The 22,730-nt window shown below is 34.8% G+C and overlaps 1 protein-coding gene across 8 annotated transcripts in view; it reads left to right on the top strand.

The window, feature by feature from the left end:
- Positions 1-22,730, top strand: part of KIFAP3 (kinesin associated protein 3) — a 178,893-nt gene that overhangs the window by 121,494 nt on the left and 34,669 nt on the right. For all 8 annotated transcript variants that reach the window (XM_023640529.2, XM_070267657.1, XM_023640528.2 and 5 more), the window contains 3 exons: positions 1,298-1,396; positions 8,147-8,232; positions 21,943-22,132. In XM_023640529.2, the coding sequence (XP_023496297.1) occupies positions 1,298-1,396; positions 8,147-8,232; positions 21,943-22,132 (375 nt within the window). The remainder of the gene's footprint in view (positions 1-1,297; positions 1,397-8,146; positions 8,233-21,942; positions 22,133-22,730) is intronic.

Below are 22,730 nucleotides of genomic sequence, written 5' to 3'. Positions count from 1 at the left end.
TGAGTTACAGATAAGGCAAGTTAATAGAGCTAGCTCAGGGGTTTTACTATGTTTTGATGTTCTCTAACTCTGATATGAGGTTATCACAGGCAGAGGCTGTATACTACTCTTTTTAAGAAATATATGAATTTTCAAATTAGAACCCTCGGGGGTAAGAGGGGGGACACTGTATACCAAAGAGTAATTAATAGAATTTTAGCCTAAGTAGTCTGGGAGACTAATACTTTGGCACGTTAGTGAGGAAAATCATTTGAAATAGATTGGACTTTAAGGGGCCCACAGTTTATTTCACACGACTAGTTGTATACTCTGTTGACCTGTAAATCTGTGTCTAACAGATACTGAACTGTTGCCAAGAGTTGATAGCACACTTACTATTAGTAAATCAAATCTTATAACCAGTATCTAAAAATTAGATTTCTTTAAGTATTTCCTGTTCTCATTACATATCAATCAGTGGACATCAGCTGTTCTGTTAAAGTATTGTTTGTTTGATTTTAAATATTTATTAATTAACCTATATATTAGATAAATTATTTTACTTTTATAATTAATTAGATTGAAACTAAAGTACCTTATTATTTCATGTCACTAAGTTTACTTTTGTTAACGTTATTCAACAAAGAAAAATACCTCTTTTTACTAGTCTAATTTCTACCAAAAATTTAGAATTTAGAAGGTGTGATCTTTTTTAAGAACTGTTTTTTTCATGTGAAGTCAACATTACAGAGACAAAATAGAACTAGATTTATTTCACAAAGTAGAATTGTTTGAAGAATTCTTATGATGGACCAAAATAAATAAATAATGGTGGTAATTTCTTTATACCTGGTGGCAAAACATAGTGAAAATTACAGAGAAGCACTGTTACTGCTCCCTTAAACCAATTTTGTTCCTCAGTGCTTCCTAAATACAACCTAATCTTTTGAGACAATCTCAAGTAGTCTAGTTTAAGCTCAGAGATGATATAATTTCTCTTTCACAAAATCTTATTTTTTATCTTTGTATTTTAAAATAATTTAACCTATTTAGTTTAACTACAACCAAATTTACTAAAACTTCTGAAAAATGCTATGAAATTTCCTCTCTGATCATCATCATGTAATTTACAAAAAAACGCCTAAAATGTAAAGGATATATGCCACCCATAAATTGTAAATAATTTAAACTAATTGTCCTTTTACGTGGCTCATTGTCACTTTTAGTTTTTCTCATTCTCCATTTTTCCCCTCTCTGTTGTTCAATTTTGTATATAAACATAGTATTCTTTCATTTGAAGTTTTCTGTTTTCTTTCAGCTCAACAAGAAGATGATGAATTTGTGTGTCAGATAATTTATGTCTTCTACCAGATGGTTTTCCACCAAGCCACAAGAGATGTCATAATCAAGGAGACACGTATCCTTTCAATGTTTACAATAGACAATGACATTTCACATATTCAGAAGAGATGCATCTTTAGGTATTTTTTCTTACAAATGTTCAAATAATCTAGAAAATATCAAGCTTTGAAATAAATTTAGAGAGCAACATAAACATGACAGAACTTCTTTCTCTATTAACATAACTTAAATGTCAGAGGTTCCTAGGACTATCCTTAGTCCTCTTTTAATCTTACTTCATTCACTCTACATGGGAAAACACATCTATTCCCATGATTTCAGCTACCAACTATATGGTAAGTATTTAATATCTTCAAAACCTCTTTCTTGAGTCCCAGGCATTTGTTTCTAACTGCCGCCTGGATGTCTTGCACCTACCTAAAGTGGCATTGTGTGGTGTAGCCTACAGAGCATTATAGTCAGATAGCCCTAATTTTAAATTATCTTTTACCACTTATAAGCTATAGGACCTTTAGTTAGTTACTTAACGTCCTTGAGCATACAATCTTGCATTAATAAAATGGCCATAATATTATTAAAATAAAAAAGGCAACCTATCTTATAGGATTGTTATAAGTACTAACAGATTTTAATTGCCTATAATAGTTCCCAACACACAGAGATACTCACTAAGTGGTGGTTTATCATTATTGCATCCAAAAGGGTACTCAATATTACCAACATCTTTCCCTAAAAAACAGTCTACCTTTTCTATTCACAGTGGGTAAATAACAGTATCATCCACCCAGTCCTATAGCAGAAAATTTTGTGTCTGTTCTCTCTTTTACTACACAATTATTCATTTATTCTGCAAACATTTATCAGGTGCTGACCATCTAACAGATACTGTTTTAACTGCTGGATGTATGAAAAAGTCAGTTCCTGTCCTCCAGGAGTTTGTAGTCTAATGGGAGAGATAGACAAGTAAATAAGAAATATAAAATTATGATCTAGTGTGATCAGTATCATAAAAGTATGTGCATAGGGCAAAGGAGAGGATATATGACCAAGTCTGGGGATGTTATGAAAGGCTGGCAGTGAAAGTGGTATCTAAGCTGAATCTTTGTGTCTTTGTTTTTTTTTGGGGGGGGGGGTTGTGTTTCTTTTTCTTTTTTTTTTTTGAGGAAGATTAGCCCTGAGCTAACTGCTGCCAATCCTCCTCTTTTTTCTGAGGAGGACTGGTCCTGAGCTAACGTCCATGCCCATCTTCCTCTACTTTATATGTGGGACGCCTACCACAGCATCGCTTGCCAAGCAGTGCCATGTCTGCACCCGGGATCCAAACCAGCAAAACCTGGGCCACCGAAGTGGAACGCGCGCACTTAACCTCTGCGCCACCGGGCCAGCCCCATCTTTGTTTTTTTTAATTGTGATGGTCTGCCTGCTTATGTACAAAAAAAAAAATCTGCTTTTGATCTCTACTGCATAAAATCCTTCATTACCCATGAGAAAAATCTAAATTCTTTTGCTTAGCATACATAGCTTTTCAAAACCTGATGTTAGCCTATATTCCCAAAGTTTCCCCTATAACCTTATGATATATAATTTTGTCTTAGCACACCCAATTTCTCGTGTATCAGATATGACCCACCTTGTCCTAACTTACTGCCTCTTTGTGTGCCTTATCAACCTCAAATGCATTTCTCTCCATTTTTTTACCTGACAGTTTTCAGCTCATCAAAGATAAGTATATCAACTATCTTCTCAGATAAGCCTTTCTAATCCTGTTCCTCCCTCGTTCCCTGTAGGAGTAATTTATTTTCACCTCTAATAAAGTACTTTAGATTATGTATTTATGTACTTTTCTCTACCAAAAGATTTTGAGCTCCTCAAGCTCAAGGACTGGCTTTGTTTTCCTCATTTTTATCTATACCCAAAACTTAATATAGTACCTAGCATGCAGTCAGTACTCGTTTGCTCAGTGAACTCATGTATCTAAATGGTTAATGCCCTTTTAAAATTAAGGCCTTGGGAGACTTTTTTCTCTTCAATGATGATAGACTATTGCTCAAAACATTTTGAAACTCCCCTGGTATTACAATCAAAGCCAATAACACATGCTTTAAGTATCATCTTTGGAGGAAAATTGGCTTGCTTTGGAAGACAAGTTTAATTTCTGGAACTATATAAGGTCTCCAAGAATCAAGTCTGATGAATAACAAGTCTACTTGAGAAATGCCCATTTTGATATGAGCTACCAAAATGCAAATACTGTTTTGCCTTATCAGCTACATTGAGAGATCACCTTTTATCGTAGTAATAGTTTTTAAATGTAGCCTATAAACTAACTCTCCCAGGAATATAAATTCCAAATACACTTTTGAGCCATGTTAACATCATTGAAACAAATTAACTTTTCCTGGCTGTGTTCCATGGAACATATTACTATAGTATTAATAGTTGATTAATGAAAAAAGGTTTTGTAATAAATGAGTTTGGGAAACCCTGAATTAAATAGATTTTCTTGCTACAGAGTCTTCTTGGAACCTTTAATATGCTTTTCTGGGTTGAGAGTCTCTAAAAGGATATTTTTATATATGGAATATTTATGTAACTATAGAACACACTGTAAGAAACACGTATTAAAAAACATGAAAATGAAAGTATAGCTTTCCTGGGTAACTTCTCTGAAAGACAACCCTTGTTTACATGGCTTCTCGTAGGGTTTTTTGTGAAGACAAAGAAGAATGATGTAAAGTTCCTGCTGAGTGCCTGACACATGGTGGATAAGTGTTACTGTCCCTGCTCTGGTCTGTCTGTTTCACATGTACTCTCAGGACCTTATTATCAAAGCTCACAGTATTAAGACCCATTCCATTTGAGTTTTCTTCTCAATGTAACTTTATTTTCCTTTTTTCTCAAGTTCGGTTTTTATTAAGCTATTGAACCTGAAGTCAGTACTTCTTAAATAGTTATTCTGAACAGTATAACATGTTGAGAACGTTGAGAATGAGAGAGAAAACATGTGGTGAATTAAAATTTTTACGAAAGCATCAAGGAATACTACTTAGATCTGATGCTTTCATCCACGTCTTAAGATTGGATGAAGATTGCTGAAGTGCTTTTGCCCAGCAGTTTGATCTTCAAAAACCAGGATTTTTGTTGATGTCAGTGACATTTATGTCTTCTTAAGTATTTTGTCACATAATTAAAAATTTGTTCTTAATGCCATCAAGTTGATTTCGACTCCTAGTGACCCTGTGTACAGCAGAGCAGGACTCTGTCCAGTCTTTGTGAGCCATCCTCTTACCTTTCAGCACTACGTCAGACAGTGCTCTGCTGCTATTCACAGGGTTTTAATGGCCAGTGTTTTCGTAAGTTGGTGGCAGGTCCTTCTTCCTAGAGTGTCTTAGTCTAGAAGCCCCTCTGAAACCTGTCCACCATGGGTGGCCCTGCTAGTATTTGAAATCCCAGTGGCACAGCTTTCAGCATCTCAGCAACATGCAGGCGCCACAGTATGACAACCGACAGATGGGTGGCGTGCCCTGACTAGGAAACGAACCTGGGCCAAGGCAGTGAGAGCACTGAATCTTTACCACTAGACCACCAGGGCTGGCAACTAAAAATTATTATTAAAATATTTCACCATAATTTTAAGCATTTTGTTGTGATTTTCTCTATGAAAGCAATGTATTTAAATATTTTAAATAGAGATTTATTAGACAAGAAATCACTTTTTTCCCATTATTTTTTAAATTAGAAAATTTGATCAGTATTATTTGATATAATTTTAAACAGAATGAGAGAAACTTGACATTGGAGATGGCTAGTGTAGACTTATTTTAGGTAAATATATGATTTATATTAAGATGTTTGGAATATTAAAAATGGCTCTCAGCACAATTCATAGGATTTGAGAACCTGAAACTGAGAACCAATGCTATTGTAATAATGAATTTTCATATAATCCCAACAATTGCAATAAGGAAATAAAAAAAAACAAATTTGTCTAGGTCCTTTTAGATTCCCCCTGAGAATTTCTAAGATTTTCCTAAGAATTTTATTTTCATTTTATCCTCACAAAAACCATGTAGAATATGTAGAGTAGTTCTTATTTATTTATTCATTAAATAACAATTTATTGAGCACCTGTTTTGCTCTCAGAGCTGGGGATACTGTGTGAACAAAATAGACAAAGTCCTTGCCCGAATGGAACTTACATTTCTGGGGAGAAGACAGGAAATAAACACCATATTCTTTTCAAATTTAAAAAAAAATACATTCCAGAGGCTACACAGCTATATTTTTCTACATTTTAAATATATCTTTTCTTTTCCCCAAAAAACTAGTAAGTAACACTGACAAGTAGAAGATCTGGGTTAACCTCTGTCTTTGCCACTTGCTATGAAACTCGATAAAAAAAATTTTTTTTCTTTTGGTGAGGAAGATTGGCCCTGAGCTAACATCTGTTATCAGTCTTCCTCTTTTTGCTTGAGGAAGATTGTCACTGGGCTAACATCTGTGCCAGTCTGCCTCTATTTTGTATGAGGGATGCCACCACAGCATGGCTTGATGAACAGTGTGTATGTCCACACCTGGCATCCAAACCCACTAATCCTGGGCTGCCAAAGTGGAGTGCACAAACTTAACTACTACACCACCAGGCCAGCTTCAATAAAAATTTTTTTAGGATTATAATCAGTGCTACAAAGCATGTCGTTTGCTACAAAGAATATCATTTGCTTGCACACATGCTAGAGTTTCTTGGTAGAAACCTTGGGCCTCTGTTTCAAGTATGGTTTTAACCAAGGCAGACTAGAAGTATTGGAGATCAAAACTTTCTCTTGCTTCACTGCCTCTGTTAGATTCATTGAGGTTTCTGTATTGATTTTTCTTTGCTCTTCCTTTTCTCCCTACTTATTTGTTATTTACACATTCCACTTCTTTTGAGAGTTAAAACTCAAATTTCAACACACATTATCACCAAGTTCTAAAGGAATGTATCTATCCTTGCAAGTCTAATGTCCCTATTTCCATCTTCCATGTTATTTGCTGTTAAGTGTAATAGTTTTACCTTATTTTTATAACATTTTTCTAGCATTTTAAATTTAATTATTATTTTAATTATTGCCTTTTAAAAACCAGGGCTTATTTGGGATTTACAATATCTTGACCCATTTCCTCTTTTACTGTTTTTTCCTTGAATTCCATTCCTCTATTTCTCAGAGTTGATTTTCTTTCATAATGAATTATATTCTTTTATACTGCTTAGTGAATATCCATGAATAATAAAATATATCTGCATTTGAAAATAACTAGTTTGTCCTCTTTAAGAATAATTAAGCAGAATATGGAATTCCAGGTTGCCACTTGTTTTCTTCAGCAACTTGAAGGCATTTTTCCACCGTCTTCCGGCCTGAATGCTGCCAGTGAGAAGTCTTCAGTCTACTAATTATTGGTATCTGTCAGAAAGTCTGATGACAATTTACTTTTCTTTCCCTTATAAGTGTCTCAGTCTTTTTGCCAGGAAGACCAAAGGGAATGTTTTTGTTTCTTTAAAGCCAAGTAGTTTTATTAGAATTTGACTTGGTATTCATCATCCTTGCTTGATTTTTCCAAGTATGCAATTGTGCTCTTTCAGTATGTAATTTTGTCCTTTTTTAAAAATTTCAGGAAAGTTTTCTTGAATTATAACTTTTAGTATTTGTTCTGTGATTTGGTTGTCTTCTTTGGGATTTCTATTATGTTGGATCTTCTTTGCCTGGCTTTAATAACTGTCATTTTCTAATCTTTTTTAAATCTCTTTTCATTTATTTTTTAATTTTACAGATTTTCTTCCTTTTTACCTTCTGTTTCTCTTAATTTTATCTGTTGTTTTTATTTACTCTTGTGTTACTATAAATTTAGTTTTAAGTACCTGAAATTATTTTTACTTTTATTTTCAGTTCTTTGCTGAATTATTTTATTTCTCTGAGTTTTCTAATTCTGATTTATATTGTTCTGTCATCCATAGTCTATTGTTTTCTTAAATTCTTTTGTCTCTTTTTGAATTATTAGGTTGCAGCTTCCATCTTTATGTGAAAATGTCTTCTGTTTTCTCTTTCTTATGATAACAATATAGGGAATTGGTTTGTGATTCTTCTCTGTTGCTCTTTTTTTCTTTTCTTTTTCTTTTCTTTTTTTTTTTTTTTTTTTGATGAGAAAGATTGGCCCTGAGCTAACATCTGTTACCAATCTTCCTCTTTTTGCTTGAGGAAGATTGTCCCTGAGTTAACATCTGTACCAGTCTTCCTCTATTTTGTATGTGGGACACTGCCTCAGCATGGCTTGATAAGCAATGTGTAGGTCTGTGCCTGGGATCCGAACCCATGAACCCTGGGCCACCAAAGTTGAGCACACAAACTTAATCACTGGGCCAGCCCCTCTGTTCCTCTTTTAGTGTGAAACTAATTTTCCTGAACTTTTATGAGGGCCAGAACAATCAAGAAAGTTTTTATAGCTATGCAGCTCTGGTGCTCCCTCTTCAGTTATTTTCACACTTTTCATGTTTTCAAAAATATGCCCTTTTGCTCTCTGAGATTTACTGGCTCTATTTTCTTATTCATTTTTATCTAGTTTTTGTTTTTCTTTCTTATCCTTGTTATCCCTGTTTTTTAAACAAATGAAATATTAAATCTTTCTGGTCATCTTGTATGAATGATTTTATTTTAAAATTTGAAGTTAAATTTTAAGTTAGCATGTAAATTTAGAAAATACAGGATTTTCTAAATATGACTGAGTAGCCTCAATTTCAAATACAGTTGTATCTTTAACCACTTATATTCAGAAGCTCCAGCATATCTCATAGATCTGATGCATGATAAAAATAATGAAATCCGAAAGGTCTGTGATAATACATTAGATATTATAGCGGTAAGTAATTTTTCTTCTTATACAAAGTATAATAATCTTCATTTTGGGGGAAAAAAGACATTGCACACCTCTTTAGAACTTTGCTTTCAGTATAAATACAAATTTGTATTTGATAAAGCTCAAAAAATACAGTGATACTAAATTCACTTTTTAAACATTGTTAATACCTTTGGCTTTCAACTTTTAAGTATAGGCTCCTTACTTAAAGAGATTTTATACATATTCAGAGTTTTAGGTCTGGTCTACATGTTATCTCAGAATCACTTGGTTTTCAGAGAAATTATTGCTTAGAAGCAGAAAATTTGGTGACAGTTTCTGCCACAACTCAACACAGTCAACTTTGCAGTTTGGCCATTAAATTTTTTTAATAAATCAAATCTTATATCAACTGTTTTTTCAAATCTTTGATAGTTTTTCTTGTATACATAGACTTTTTCTGTAAGTTGCTTTAGAATGATGAGTCACACAAAAATATTAATGTTATTCGTGACTTTAGAAGTTTTTAAATAATATATAACCAGAGGAATGTGATCAGAGGGATAATCTGAGTCCTGTATTAGAAACTTGCTCACTGTGAGGACTTTTCTTCACAAATCATGCTGCACACCAGTCTTCTGCCGGGACTTGGGCCCATACCTGGGATGTGCCTTATACTAGATTATTACTTTAGATATCTTTTTCACTTGTGGCATATACTGCTACACACAACCTCCTTGCTTCCTTCTTTGAACTGGATTTATACTTTTTATTTTGGCTCACCCTGTAGAAAGTTTCTTGAAGATAGCCTATTTAGTAGTTTTCAGAGTTTAACTTAAACATTTTAGAAAGATCAGAATAACATTTTAAAGAATCAATTAACTTCATTGGAAATCTTCTAAGTTGGCATTTCTGTTAGTGATTTTCTTATGAAAATGGGCAATCACCGTCAAGCACCTTCTTGTCAATTTCCTACATTTTATTTCAGAAATTCATCTTACTTGATAGCATCTGCTTTTTGGATTTGACTGGGTATATCATCACTGGTTTAAAACTAAATGAGTACATTGACATTTTAGCTTTGATCTCTAAATCAAAACAGGGAAACTTTACATATTAAATTATTGCTCCACCAAGATGTTTCCTACATGTAAGCCACTGTCACACTGGTCACAGGGTTTATGAATATAGAATATTTATTACTCCTAGAGAACAATTTCATGACTCATGTACTATTTTCTATTAGATCACTAATGTCATTGTTGTATATATAGTGTAAGAATAAGAAACTTCTTAAAGTTCTGTATGTGATTATTTTACCTTAAGCAATAAGGAAAGGAGAGAGATGTCAGTCTATTTTGAATTGCTTTTAACATAATTTTTAAGTTACCTTCTTTTGAGAAAAGTTAGATGGAAGGTAATACTATGTTTAGATTTACGTATTAGCTATGTTTGGTTTAGAATGGAAGTCAGTGATAGTTCCAAAAGGCCAGCTCAGTTGTATTATAAAAATATATAGTATAAAATATGAGTATATTTATTATAAGATAAAAATTTCTATTCCCAATTATTTCTAAACTCTGGGCTCAAGTCTCTCATCTTAAACAGGAATCATCACCACCCTGTGTCTACTTTACTTTTCTAGATACTGTCCTAGTTCTCGCCTTCTCTCTAGAACCAACATCTTGAAATAATTTTCTACATATTACTAACTTCATTTCTTCACTTTCCTCATCCTCCTTTCAACCTATGCTAACTCTGGCTTCTGCCTCCATTACTTCATTGAAATGGTGCTCACGAAAGTCACCTGACCTTCGTTTTTCTAGATCCAATGAGTACTTTTAGTCTTCATTTTACTTGTTGATCCTACCCTCCTTGAAGGAACTTTAAATCCTGGTCAGAATTAACATGTAAAACCACAAACAAAATTATTTTAGATTATTACATTCATAAAGAGCCTTGTTGATATGAGGACTTCAAAGAAGAATCAGCAAAATGAAACTTGTATATATCAGCTAGCTCTGTATGGCTTCCTAAGAGATGTCTGATTGCTTGAGTTAGTACATTGGCCCTCTGTATCCACAGGCATTTTGCTAACTTTTTGGTGATTCAGTTTACAATGACACTTCTGAGGATTGCAGAGCTCTTCTAAGGGTTAGAGAAAAAATATATGAAGCATCTACCATATGACAGTCACTCAATATGTTTTGTTTAAACTAGACCAAAACTCAGACCTAGTTGAGACGTTTATATCTAGATTAAATATCTCAACCAACATTTCCCTTCCTTGGTATAGTTAATTATCTATGTTATTTTCTGCTCATTTTAATTTTTAAAATGGAATGAGAAGATAATCTGTTCACTGTTTGGATTGTAACTGTGGAAAGTATGTATTGGAGTATGTATTTGGACTATATATATTTTGGCCAGACATGTTATTATTTATAGTTTACTTTAAGATTATCCTGAAAAATGGCTGAATTTGGCATTTTAAAAGTTCCTATCAGGGCACTTAACTGAATAGGGCAATAACTGAAAAGGCCTTGATGAGGACAGTGCAGTAAGTGGGAAGCTGCCTCTTCTAGTGTAGAAGTGCATCATCTGTTACATTGCCCACGTTCTGAATCTCTGGTGACTTATTTGGATTTGACCTCAATTTAATTATCAGCTAACCTCAGACCAAAGTTACACTCCTTGCTTCCTGCACTTCCTTGTTTGGGAGAAATTTGAGGAGTAGGCCATTTTAATACATCAGTAAAAAGATAGTTTCTCAGATCCACTTGAGGTATAGCTGCCAGTCTTTGGTTCTTTGAGCTCAGCTATTACTGATCACAACTCAGAGTGCTGTTTGCTAGTCCTGAATCTTTTTGAAGGGTAAAACAAGAGGAAATTGGCTTAATTTGAAACAGGAGAAACTTTTATTAGACACAGCAAAGATGATGAAACTCCAGAAATAGGCTGTCAAGAGAATGCAAAGTCTCTGTCCAGTTAGCATTAGTAATAGCTAAATAACCAACTTTCTAAAATAGTTTGTTAGAAACCTGCTTAGAATGGGAGTGGTTGATCCCTTAAGACTTTACCATTAGGTTTTGATTTCCTGGTATATTAACATGACCAAGTTGTACAATAATAAAAAATTGAAAAAAATTTAGAAGTAATGAGAGTATTTGTAGCTTAAGGCAATTTATCTTTAAGAAAACAAATTTCTTGTTCACTCAAGACAGACAGCATGGAATAATAGTAAGAAAAACTAGATGCCTTGCAAGCCTTAAGGAAATATGCGTTCTGTGTGTAAAGTACTTGTCCCCCAAATTATGGAATTGATTTAAGGTATATGGGCCCAAGCCCTCAATTGGTGAATTGAAACAGATGTGCAGTGCTAGTACTCTTTGTACCATGGAGGATTATTGCCTTTGGTGGTGCAGTTTCTCTGGCCTCATCAGCAAGCTGTTTCCTGTCTGATTAGGCCTTATATGTAGCTTCAGGAGGCAGGGAATGAGGTAGGTACAGAGAGGAGCAGGGAAGCAAGGAGAGAGGATCCTAGAGTCTTGGTCTTTCAAAGGGATTACAGGCATACCTCAGAGATGTTGCGAGTTTGGTTTCAGAGCACTGTAGTAAAGCCAGAATCTCGATAAAGCAAGTAATAGATTTTTTGGTTTGGTTTTTGTGCATGTAAATATTATCTTTACACTATACTGTAGTCTATTAAATGTGCAATAGCTTTATGTCTAAAACACAATGTATATACCTTAACAAAAAAACTTTATTGCTAAAAAGTGCTAAGTATCATGTGTGCCTTCAGTTAGTTATAATTTTTTTTGCTGGTGGAGGGTCTTGCCTCCATGTTGATGGCTGTTGACTGATCAGGGTGGTGAAGGTTGTGGTGGCTGTAGCAGTATCTTAAAATAAGACAATGAAGTTTGCCGCATCAATTGACTCTTCCCTTCATGATCAGTTTCTCTGTGGCATGCGATGCTGTTTGACAGCATTTTACCCACAGTAGAACTTTCAGAATTCTAGTGAATCCTTCCAATCCCTGCCACTCCTTTATCAGCTAAGTTTATAAAATGTTCTCAATCCTTTGTTGTCATATCAACAATCTTCACAGCATATCCACTGGGAGTAGATTCCACCTCAAGCCACTTTCTTTGCTCGTCTATAAGAAGTAACTCCTCATCTGTTAAAGTTTTGTCATGGGGTTGCAGCAATTCAGTCACATCTTCAGGCTCCACTTGTAATTCTAGTTTTCTTGCTGCTTCCACCACATCTGCAGTTACTTCTTTCACTGAAGTCTTGAACCCCTCACAGTCATCCATGAGGGTTGGAATCAACTTCTTCCAAACTCCTGTTAATGTTGATATTTTGACCTCTTCCCATGAATAACAAATGTTCTTAATGGCATCTAGAATGGTCAATCCTTTCCGAAAGGTTTTCAATTTAATTTGCTCAGATCCATCAGAGGGATCACTACCTATGGCAGCTATAGCCTTATGAAATGTATTTCTTAAATAATAAGACTTAAAAGTGGAAATTACTCCATGATTCGTGGGTTACAGAATGGATGTTGTGTTAGCAGGCATGAAAACAACATTAATCTTGTTGTACATCTCCATCAGAGTTCTTGGGTGACCAGATGTATTGTCAGTGAGCGGTAATAATTGGAAAGCAGTCTTTCTTTCTGAGCAGTAGGTCTCAACAGTGGGCTTAAAATATTCAGTAAACCATGTTGTAAACAGATGTGCTGTCATCCAGACTTTGTTGTTCCATTTATAGAACACAGGCAGAGTAGATTTAACATAATTCTTAAGGGCGCTAGGATTTTTGGAATGGTAAATGAGCATCGGCTTCAACTAAAGTCACCAGTTGCATAGCCACTAACCAGAAAATCAGCCTGTCCATTGAAGCTTTGAAGCCAGGCATTGGCTTCTCCTCTAGCTGTGAAAGTCCTTGATGGTATCTTCTTCCAACAGAAGACTGTTTTGTCTACATTGAAAAACTGTTACTTAGTGTAGCCACCTTCATTAATTAGCTTCTGGAGAACTTGCTGCAGCCTCGACATCAGCACTTGCTGCTTCACCTGGCACTTTTGTGTTATGGAGACAGCTTCTTTCCTTAAACCTCCTGAACCAACCTCTGCTGGCTTTAGACTTTTCTTCTGCAGCTTCCTCGCCTCTCTCAGTCTTCATAGAATTGAAGAGAGTTAGGGCCTTCTCTGGGTTAGGCTTTGGCTTAGGGACTGTTGTGGCTGGTTTGATCTTCTATCTAGACAACTAAAACTTTCTCCATATCAGCAATAAGGCTGTTTTGCTTTCTTATCATTCCTGTGTTTACTGGAGTAGCACTTTATTTTTTTTTTGTGAGGAAGATTAGCCCTGAGCTAACTACTGCCAGTCCTCCTCTTTTTTACTGAGGAAGACTGGCCCTGAGCTAACATCCATGCCCATCTTCCTCTACTTTATACGTGGGACACCTACCACAGCATGGCATGCCAAGCAGTGCCATGTCCGCACACGGGATCCGAACCAGCGAACCCCAGGCCGCCAAGAAGGAGAACGTGCGAACTTAACCACTGCGCTGCCGGGCCGACCCCTGGGGTAGCACTTTTAATTTCCTTCAGAAAATTTTCCTTTGCGTTCATAACTTGGCTGTTTGGCTCAAGTTGCCTAACTTTCAGCCTATCTCAGCTTCTGACATGCTTTCCTCACTAAGCTTAATCATTTGTAGCTTTTGATTTTAAGTGAGAGACATGTGACTCTTCCTTTCACTTGAAAACTTAGAGGCCATTGTAGGCTTATTTTAGCCTAATTTCTATATTGTTGTGTCTCAGGAAATAGGGAGGCCTGAGGAGATGGGGAGAGACGGGAAGAGCTGGTTGGTGGAGCAGTCAGAACACACACATTTATTGATTAGATTCGCTATGTTATGTGGATGTGGTTCATGGCACCCAAAAACAATTACAATAGTAACATCAAAGATCACTGATCACAGATCACCATAGCAAATAGAATAACAATAATGGAAAAGTTTGAATTGTGAGAATTATCAAAATGTGATACAGAGATATGAAGTAAGCAAAGGCGGTTGGAAAAATGGTGCTGACAGACTTGCTTGACACAGGGTTGCCACAAACCTCCAATTTGTAAAAACCACAGTACCTGCAAAGCACAATAAAGCAAAGTGCAATGAGCCAAGGTATGCCTGTATATGGCAATTGACCATTGCCTTTTCTCTTCCAGGCCTTGAGATTCGTGAAGGGGAGAACAGAAGCTTCTACACAGAGAGCTTCTAAAACCCCAGTTAGATTTTTGTCCTTTCGTACTCCCTCAACTTTGTGTGAAGTATTTGAGAACCTCATAAATTCTTCCCCAGTTGGTAAACAAATTCCTCCCCTGACGTTACTGGTTGTCAAACATTTAATACATGTTTATTAAGCACATACTATGTTCCAGATGCTAATATAGACACTGGGAATACAAAACTCAACAACACAAAGTTTCAACAATATGAAAGTTTACAATCCAGACTCTAAAGAAGACCAGAATACTGTCATCTAGACAAGAACTGACCTTCCATAGGCAGTACTACTACATAGCCCTGTCAAGAGATTTCTATACTAATGGCGCATTGTATCTATAGGGTCTTTATGGGAAAAGGGATGTGCCTAGGTTCTCTGGTAAGAGACTGATGTCTGTTGTCTTTCTAGCCAGCCACAGGCCCGTGTGATTTGATACTAACACAGGTTTGTGTCATTGAGATTTTGAATGATGGCCCTTTCTCTTTTAGTAGCTCTAATTATGTTCATGGGCAGATTGTGTATATTTTAATAATCTAGGATTGATACCTAACTATAGTATTCTAAACTTGGAAAACGAGGTGCTATCTTCATTCCAGTATAGAAAAATTATATTTAATACGACTAGTGTATCAAAATGAGATAAACAAGTGTAGGATTAGACATGACCTCTAAGACATCAACCGGTATGTCCCCACAAAAATTACCAGCAAAACCTATGTCAGACAGGAAAGCTGAGTTTTCAAATAATCTTGCCAGCAAGGGAGAGCACTTTAAAAAATGTCTCATAACATCTTACAAAGGGAAGTTATAGAGAAAGTTTCATAGGATTAAGGTTAGAGTTAACATTAGAACTCAGGTTATTTCAGGACAGGCTTTCAAAAGCAGGGAATGGGTAGGAATTGGGTAAGACGATAGACAGCAGTCACTTTTAATTGACTTGCAGGTTGGGTATGGGCACAGGGCAGAAATTTTCAAGTGAGTTGTTGACAGAGACTTCTAAGATGTTCTTTCCAGAGCAAGTGGGATTGGTTCTTGCTTGTTTTACAGTCTTGGTAAATTTTCATTTCTCAGATTTGTAAGTTTAATTTTTATTTCTCAGCTCCTTACAGTCAAATTGGGTTTAGTAAGATAAGTTTGGTTAGTCCTCCTTTGGAGTTCATTTTTGTATTGCATAAACCTTTTTTGAAAAACAGAAATTTAAGATATTTTTCCTGCTTGTCAGAATTTACATACCTATATATATGAATGTGTGTATTCCCTGACAATTTAATGGGTATTACTTTAAAAATTTTTTTAATTGGCAACATTTGGATTAAAAAGAACCCAAGCATAGTATGAAAGACAAATCATGATTTCTTACTTAAATAAGTTTGATTTAGTTATATCTTTTACTTCGTGGTCAGACTGGACATGATATTTGAGATGATATTGCACAGATAAGCCTCAGTGCTTTAAAGAGAGATTGCAGAGATAATTGTACCTTGAGGTCTAGTTAAAAAATGTCGTAGTCAAGACTATTGCACAATACTTGGAATAATACTGTTGAGAAATAGTATGTGCATAAAAGTCAACAACTCTATCATGTATGTGTGTTTAATTATGTGTATATCTATATATACATATCATATACTTATCATTGGGAGAAGTATTTTCTCAGATATAAAAGGCATCTTTTTAGCAGTTACCTTAAGCTTAATGAGCAACTAAATTACTCTAGATCTGCTTTAATTTAGTATGAAGAATTGTATTAAATAAACCATACTACATTCTCAATTAGGGGGCTGCCACATTAAAGGAGAAAGGAAAATCTGTTTTCTATCAGTTATGTTAGAACACAAAGCAGATCTATGTAGCTCTATGTTATCCTATAGTGTGTTAATCAGATACAAGGTGTGACGGAAGCCAGTGACAAAGGGTTTTCCTGATAGTGAGCAGGCTCTGAGAATAGGCTTGTTAAGGCTTCTTAATGTTTCAGTGGTTAAGTGGTAAACAAAATGATATAGGACTTCAAAAAAGATGGCACATTCCATAAAAAATCAAACCATAAGTCTTTCATGACACTTTAGAATTTATGGAAACTGAGTGCTTAAGATCCTAATGTCAGGAGCTGAGAAGAGAAGAAAATAAAAAACAAAGCGTGTGGACTTTAAATACAAGACGAACTCAAGTCTCAGAATAAGGCTATCAAGATGCACTCCTTGTGGAAAGAAGCATGTCAAAAATGAAGGAAAAAACAGCTCCATTCCTACACTATTTCCACAATGGCTTGATAGATTTTTATGACATATCTTGGCTGTGGTTGAGCTTTGACATCCCTGAATTTCCATAATTCTTTCCTGATAATGGGGGTGGGTGATAGAAGAGGGAAGTAGTGATTTGGGGGAGAGGGATTAGAGGGAATAGGTTTTAATTGATAATGTGTTCAATCTGTTAAATTTTTGACACTAGATATTCATTTAGAGTTGCTATTTAAAATAAACTCCTTATACTGCCAGTATTCTTCAGTTTGGGGCAATAGTTATTTCAACAGCTTTATGAAGTAATGATATTAATCGTAGATTTTTATTTATAGAATGTTACAACTTCATAAATCTTAGATTTGTTTTATTTTGGAAATGAAGAATCTAAGACCAAAAAATATTAAAATACCTTTAGAAGTTTGCATAGTTCTATTAGTATCGGAGCCAGAACCAGAACCCAGGTCTCCTAACTCCTAATTCAGTGTTCTTTGTATTATACCATACCATATTACTAATATCTATATTCATACTGAGAGACACAGAGAAGCTATGACTTTGCCACGGCTATTAAACTATACTCATTACGGATAGATACACAGGATAGCTGAGGCTGGGGATTCCAGAATGCTGGTCCATTGGAGTATGATAAAGTTTTTACTGGTTTTCACTAAAAGTGGAAGAGAGAAGAAAGTACGTGTGTGTGGTGTTTGCGTGTGAAAGAGAGAGAGAGAAGGAAAGGCACACATAGAGACGGGGGCTGGGGAGGAGTTGCAAATATAAGGCTGTTAACATGTTAACAATATATACCAGTATTTATTGTGCTTCTATCTAGGTAAAGGTATTATGGACATTTGTTCTATAATTTTTCAATTTTCAACAATGAGATAGTCTTATGATAATAAAACTCCAAATGTTTTCAAAAAGTCATGTTATAACTCCTCGAGACTTTAAGACCTTGATTCTGTTTGATTAAGGTTTTTTGCCATTTTCTTTGCTATGATCTGTAACAAAAAGCCACGCTTACTTATTAAGTCTCAAGGCCACCTCTTGTGAAAACGCCCCTTGTCATTGTAGTGGATGCATTGTAGTGGGAATCTGTAATCATGGTTGGACCTTTTGCAAAACATAATTTTCTATATCCTAAATGGTTATACAGCTTGGTATAGAATAACATATTCTGTCTTGTGTTTCCTGAAGGAGAAACTGTTTGGGTTTTTTTCTGAAGAGCTGAGAAGACAGCCATAGTGTTTTCATTGTGATCCTGTAAACAGTATTGCACATGTTAATCATTATGTTAATCATAGAAAATTAAACCTATGGTTTTATCGTACAAAAATACTTAAAAATCAGAGTAAAATTATTTTTAATAAAATGACAGTGCAATCTGTTTCATTGCTACTATACTTTTAGGACTTAGAATGTTAAGAGATGCCCTGGTTCTCTGGGTTTATATAGTCATAAACTGATTAAAAAAAAAAATAAGGCGGCAAAAACTTGAAAGGAATTCAGATTAGTGTAAGGGTAGTCTTATTACATTTGGTGCTAGGCCTGTGCTAACTCACTGCCTTGGCAAATCAGCTTTCCCAATACAATAACAAGTCAAGCTTTAGTATCAGTTAGCCGTGGATTCTCATGGATATTTTTTGTTTGTGTTTTCAGATTTCTGTCAAATGGAGTGTGAGTAGTCTCTTTTTAAAAACTCAGGCTTGCATGGGTAGGTTCATTAATGAGAATATTTTATAAACTTGAAGGGTGACAAAAAGGGTTAAGTTAGAAAGGCTATCATTTGTGAAGAAAACAGCATCATGTTACACATTTCTACGTTTATTAAATGTCTTTTTATTATTAAATTAGAATAATAAAATCTTATGAGAAGGGTATAAGATGGTAACTCCTAGAATAAGCATGAATTTTTTTTTGTACAGAGCATTACTTACTTGGCTACATATGTGTTATGAATACATGGTTTAAGGATTTACTTTTTAAAAATTATACCTACCTCTGTAACATTTCACAGATATTAGTAAGAGGCAAGTTTTACTCCTAGTGGAGTAGCAAACCCCGTATTTTATATGCTTTGGGCACTTGACTGGGTTTTATCTTCTGTTCTTACACTAGGAATCCATATGCTTGAACTTAAATTATAATAAAACAATCAAATCATATGTCTTGCTATCATCTTCCTTGAATACGCCTTCATTTAGATAATGAGATTTTAAGTTTTTCTACTAAAATGGAAAGTTAGTTTTATATCTCTTGCCAAGTGAAACAGGCTAGTATTGCTAAAAGAAACACCACCACTCAAATTAGTTCCAATATTTAATGTAGATTCAATAGGATTTCTGGTATTAAAAGGCATATTCTGGGAGTTTTGGTGACCTGTAACTAACTTATCTTTTTTAAAAAAAGCTAATTAATATGGATAATTTCATGCCCCAAATAGCGTTTGCTTTTTGTTTATGCATTAGATTTTTTATCTTAGTGAATAATAAGTTTGTTCTTTTGTAAGTGTATGTGATCATTCTTCTTAAATTATCTGGTCATTTCTAGTGTGACAATATATTCTTGCAGCTAACTTTAATTGAGCACATAACACCATGCCTCACGTGGAACCAAAACGTATGCCTGTGAAGTCATATGAATTTTAAAGAGGTTCAAAGTTATATTTAGCGTTTGAGCTAAATTATTTTATTTTTTAACGATTGGCACCTGAGCTAACATCTGTTGCCAATCTTCTTTTGTTTTTTTCTCCTTCTTCTTCTCTCCAAAGCCCCCCAGTACATAGTTGTATATTCTAGTTGTAGGCCCTTCTGATTGTGCTGTGTGGGACGCTGCTTCAGCATGGCTTGATGAGCAGCGCTAGGTCCATGCCCAGGGCCTGAACTGGCAAAACCCCGGGCCACCAAAGTGGAGCACGCAAACTTAACCACCCGGCCATGGGGCCGGCCCCTGGGCTAAATTATTTTGAAGCTAATCACAGTGCCCATATTCCATAATTAGCACCACTTAGTATTTTATTTAATTTTGGAAACCCAAAATGAACCACTAAAATCTACAGTCAGTGAAACTACTTGTAACAACATCTCTGTGCTATTATTTTTTCAGCTCCCTCTTTCCCTAGCACCCTCTCATGTGCAGCCAGGTCAGAAAGAACATGATTCACAATACAAGGTGTTATGTAATATATTTACCAGACCAGAAGCCACTTCCTCCCATATCACTGCTTGGTCAACAATTCAGCCCATTCATAGAATCTTAGAGCTGAAAGTTGACTTTGGAGGTCATTTATTAGAGTTTCGTTCACTGAAGAACCCATTCTACAGTGACCCTGACAGCGTTCATTTCTGTTTAATTGCCTTTTCCACATGGCTGGCCAAAGGTTTGCAGTGCTGGAATAGCCACAACCAGCTTTGTACTCTTCAAGTTACTTCAGTGTTCTGGGCCTCATTTTCTCATTTGTAAAATGCCAATAATTATAGTTCTTAATTCAGAAAGCTATTACCTCAATTAATTAACAGTAATAGCTAATACTAAATGTTTTCAATATAGATATTCTAAATGCTTTGTGTGTATTATCTCGTTATCAGAAGAATTTATGTCATCATCGATTGGACAATTGTGTAAATTATCATCATATCTAATCACTGTAACCATAACAACAAGATAGAGCATTGGGATTTTGGATTTATTGTTTATATCTAAACTGCCAATTTCAAATATGGGTTACCATTGTAGATGTAACTTGGAGTAAAAAAAATCTCAATGATTTAAATATTGAAATTATAACAGTTGAATTAATAAATGCTTATTATTTTAAAGTGTAATAATGTTTATGACAGCTCTTTTATACAATTTAAATAATTATATTAGGAAATAGATTGACAACTAATAGGAATGTTAATAGATACCTATTAGAAAGAAGGAAAACTTAGTAATTTGGTGGCAAAATTACCATTAGCAGGACCATAGCCAGAAAGTATCTTCTAAGTCCACTAAACTCAGTTGAAAAGGAGCATATGTATAGTTTCAGAGATGTATGGTGTAGAACATACAGTCTTACAGCTGACATGTTAAGAGGTTTATTGATAATATGACACTTTTAAGATTTAACAAGTAAAATTTTAACAGGATAATCATAATAATTACATTTATTATAAAATTTAAGACTTCTTACATCCCAGAAATTCATTCTGTGATGACAGTTTTTGACTTGAGCCTCAGCGTTGGATGAAAATTGTTCAACATTTGACTAAAATGTATACTTGATCCACTTCTTAGTGATCATGATCATCTTGACTACTAGAGGACAGTACTATTGCCTGGGACCTTCCCAGTTCCTTTTTAGATAACTATAATTAAAAGTATTAAGAGGAATTTAAAACAAAGATCCCTAGGATTAGGATGACAAGAAATAACCTGAAGCCTTTTTTTCATCTATGCCATCAGAGGTACTGTCCATTAATTAAGTGAATACACTAGTCAGTAGTAGCTACAACCTGTGGAAAAAGTAGGGCGCTAGATCGGTTGGGCTGTAGTTTATAGTAACTTGCCTATTTGTCCTTCAAAAACATTCACCAGGGACTTTCTCTGGAACAGATGTTAACAGATAAAGCAGTGACTAAGCCAGTCTTGTTTCTCAGGAGTTAATGGTTGAAGCAGGAGATAGACATTTAAGGAAATAATTATGATTAAATAAGACAACATCATTATTTTGTGATTGAAACAAAATTGAGTTAGATTCTGCTATTTGTTTTCCATAGTAAACCATTTAAATAGTTAGGAGAAATACCTTAATAGTAATTCTATTTTCCTACTGAAAAGTGTTAGCTAAACAAAAAGATATAGTGAAAGATGTAATTTTAACGCTTAACCATCTGTCATCAGTGCCACAAAACTCTTTGGAAGCTGAAATCTGATTGCTTACCTAAATTCTAGCAGTACTTGTATGAAGAATTCATAAAATTTAAACTTTTCCAGTTTTTGCCATTGGCATTTGGGAATCCAAACAGAAATGTATTTAATTGATTTTTATTGATTATTGTATAAAATAATTCTGAACAGGTTTTTTAAATATTTTCTCTGACCCAATTGAAGCCCTCCAAATTACTCTTCTTATGAGATAGAAGTGCTGTTATCTGAGTACCAAGGGAGTCCCTTCGTAAGCTTATGTAATGATAGTTGACTATTTGTTTTCACTAGGAATATGATGAAGAATGGGCTAAGAAAATTCAGAGTGAAAAGTTTCGTTGGCATAACTCTCAGTGGCTGGAGATGGTAGAGAGTCGTCAGATGGATGAGAGTGAGCAGTACTTGTATGGTGATGATCGTATTGAGCCATACATCCATGAAGGAGATATTCTCGAAAGACCTGACCTTTTCTACAACTCAGGTAAGATGATAACCAAAGCAAAAATAAACAGTTTGTGTGCTATAAATAGAGATTTTGGTCTGCCAACCCTGCTCATTCCCAAGCTTTGTAAGCACTTCTTTTAGTATATAAATGGTCTTCTGCTAATGATTTTAGGCATAACATGAGTACACACCAAGCAAACCTATTAATTCACCATTAGTTTTTTCCAAGTTAGTCTTTGATGTGATCCCCATAAAAAGGCTGTAGCCAGGAAAATTAATTGCTCTTAGTTTATTACTTTCTAGAATGTGTAACTTAAAATCACATCTTCAAGATTTCTGACTTCTGTTTGAAAATGTAATAATTCATTTTTTTAATCCTGCATTTATTTAAATGTATAACTTACTACTTTATGTCTTGTTTTTCAGTATGTTTCATTTTAACAGTCTAATTTTGCTATGGTTTTGCTTTAGTTTTGAACTAGTAAACTATTTGGTGACTATTTGGTTGGGAAGATTTAGACACTTTATAGCAATAGTTTTTTCCTTCTAAATTCGGCTGGTGTTTTCAAGATAAAATTTAATTTTTACATATATCTTATATATGTTATAACCTCGTTGATTTTGCCATACTGCCT

This window comes from Equus caballus, chromosome 5 (genome assembly GCF_041296265.1).
Source record: "Equus caballus isolate H_3958 breed thoroughbred chromosome 5, TB-T2T, whole genome shotgun sequence".
In the NCBI taxonomy this organism is placed as follows: Eukaryota; Metazoa; Chordata; class Mammalia; order Perissodactyla; family Equidae; genus Equus; species Equus caballus.
Note: the sequence above shows the minus strand (reverse complement) of the source record. Positions and strands in the feature narration are given on the sequence as shown.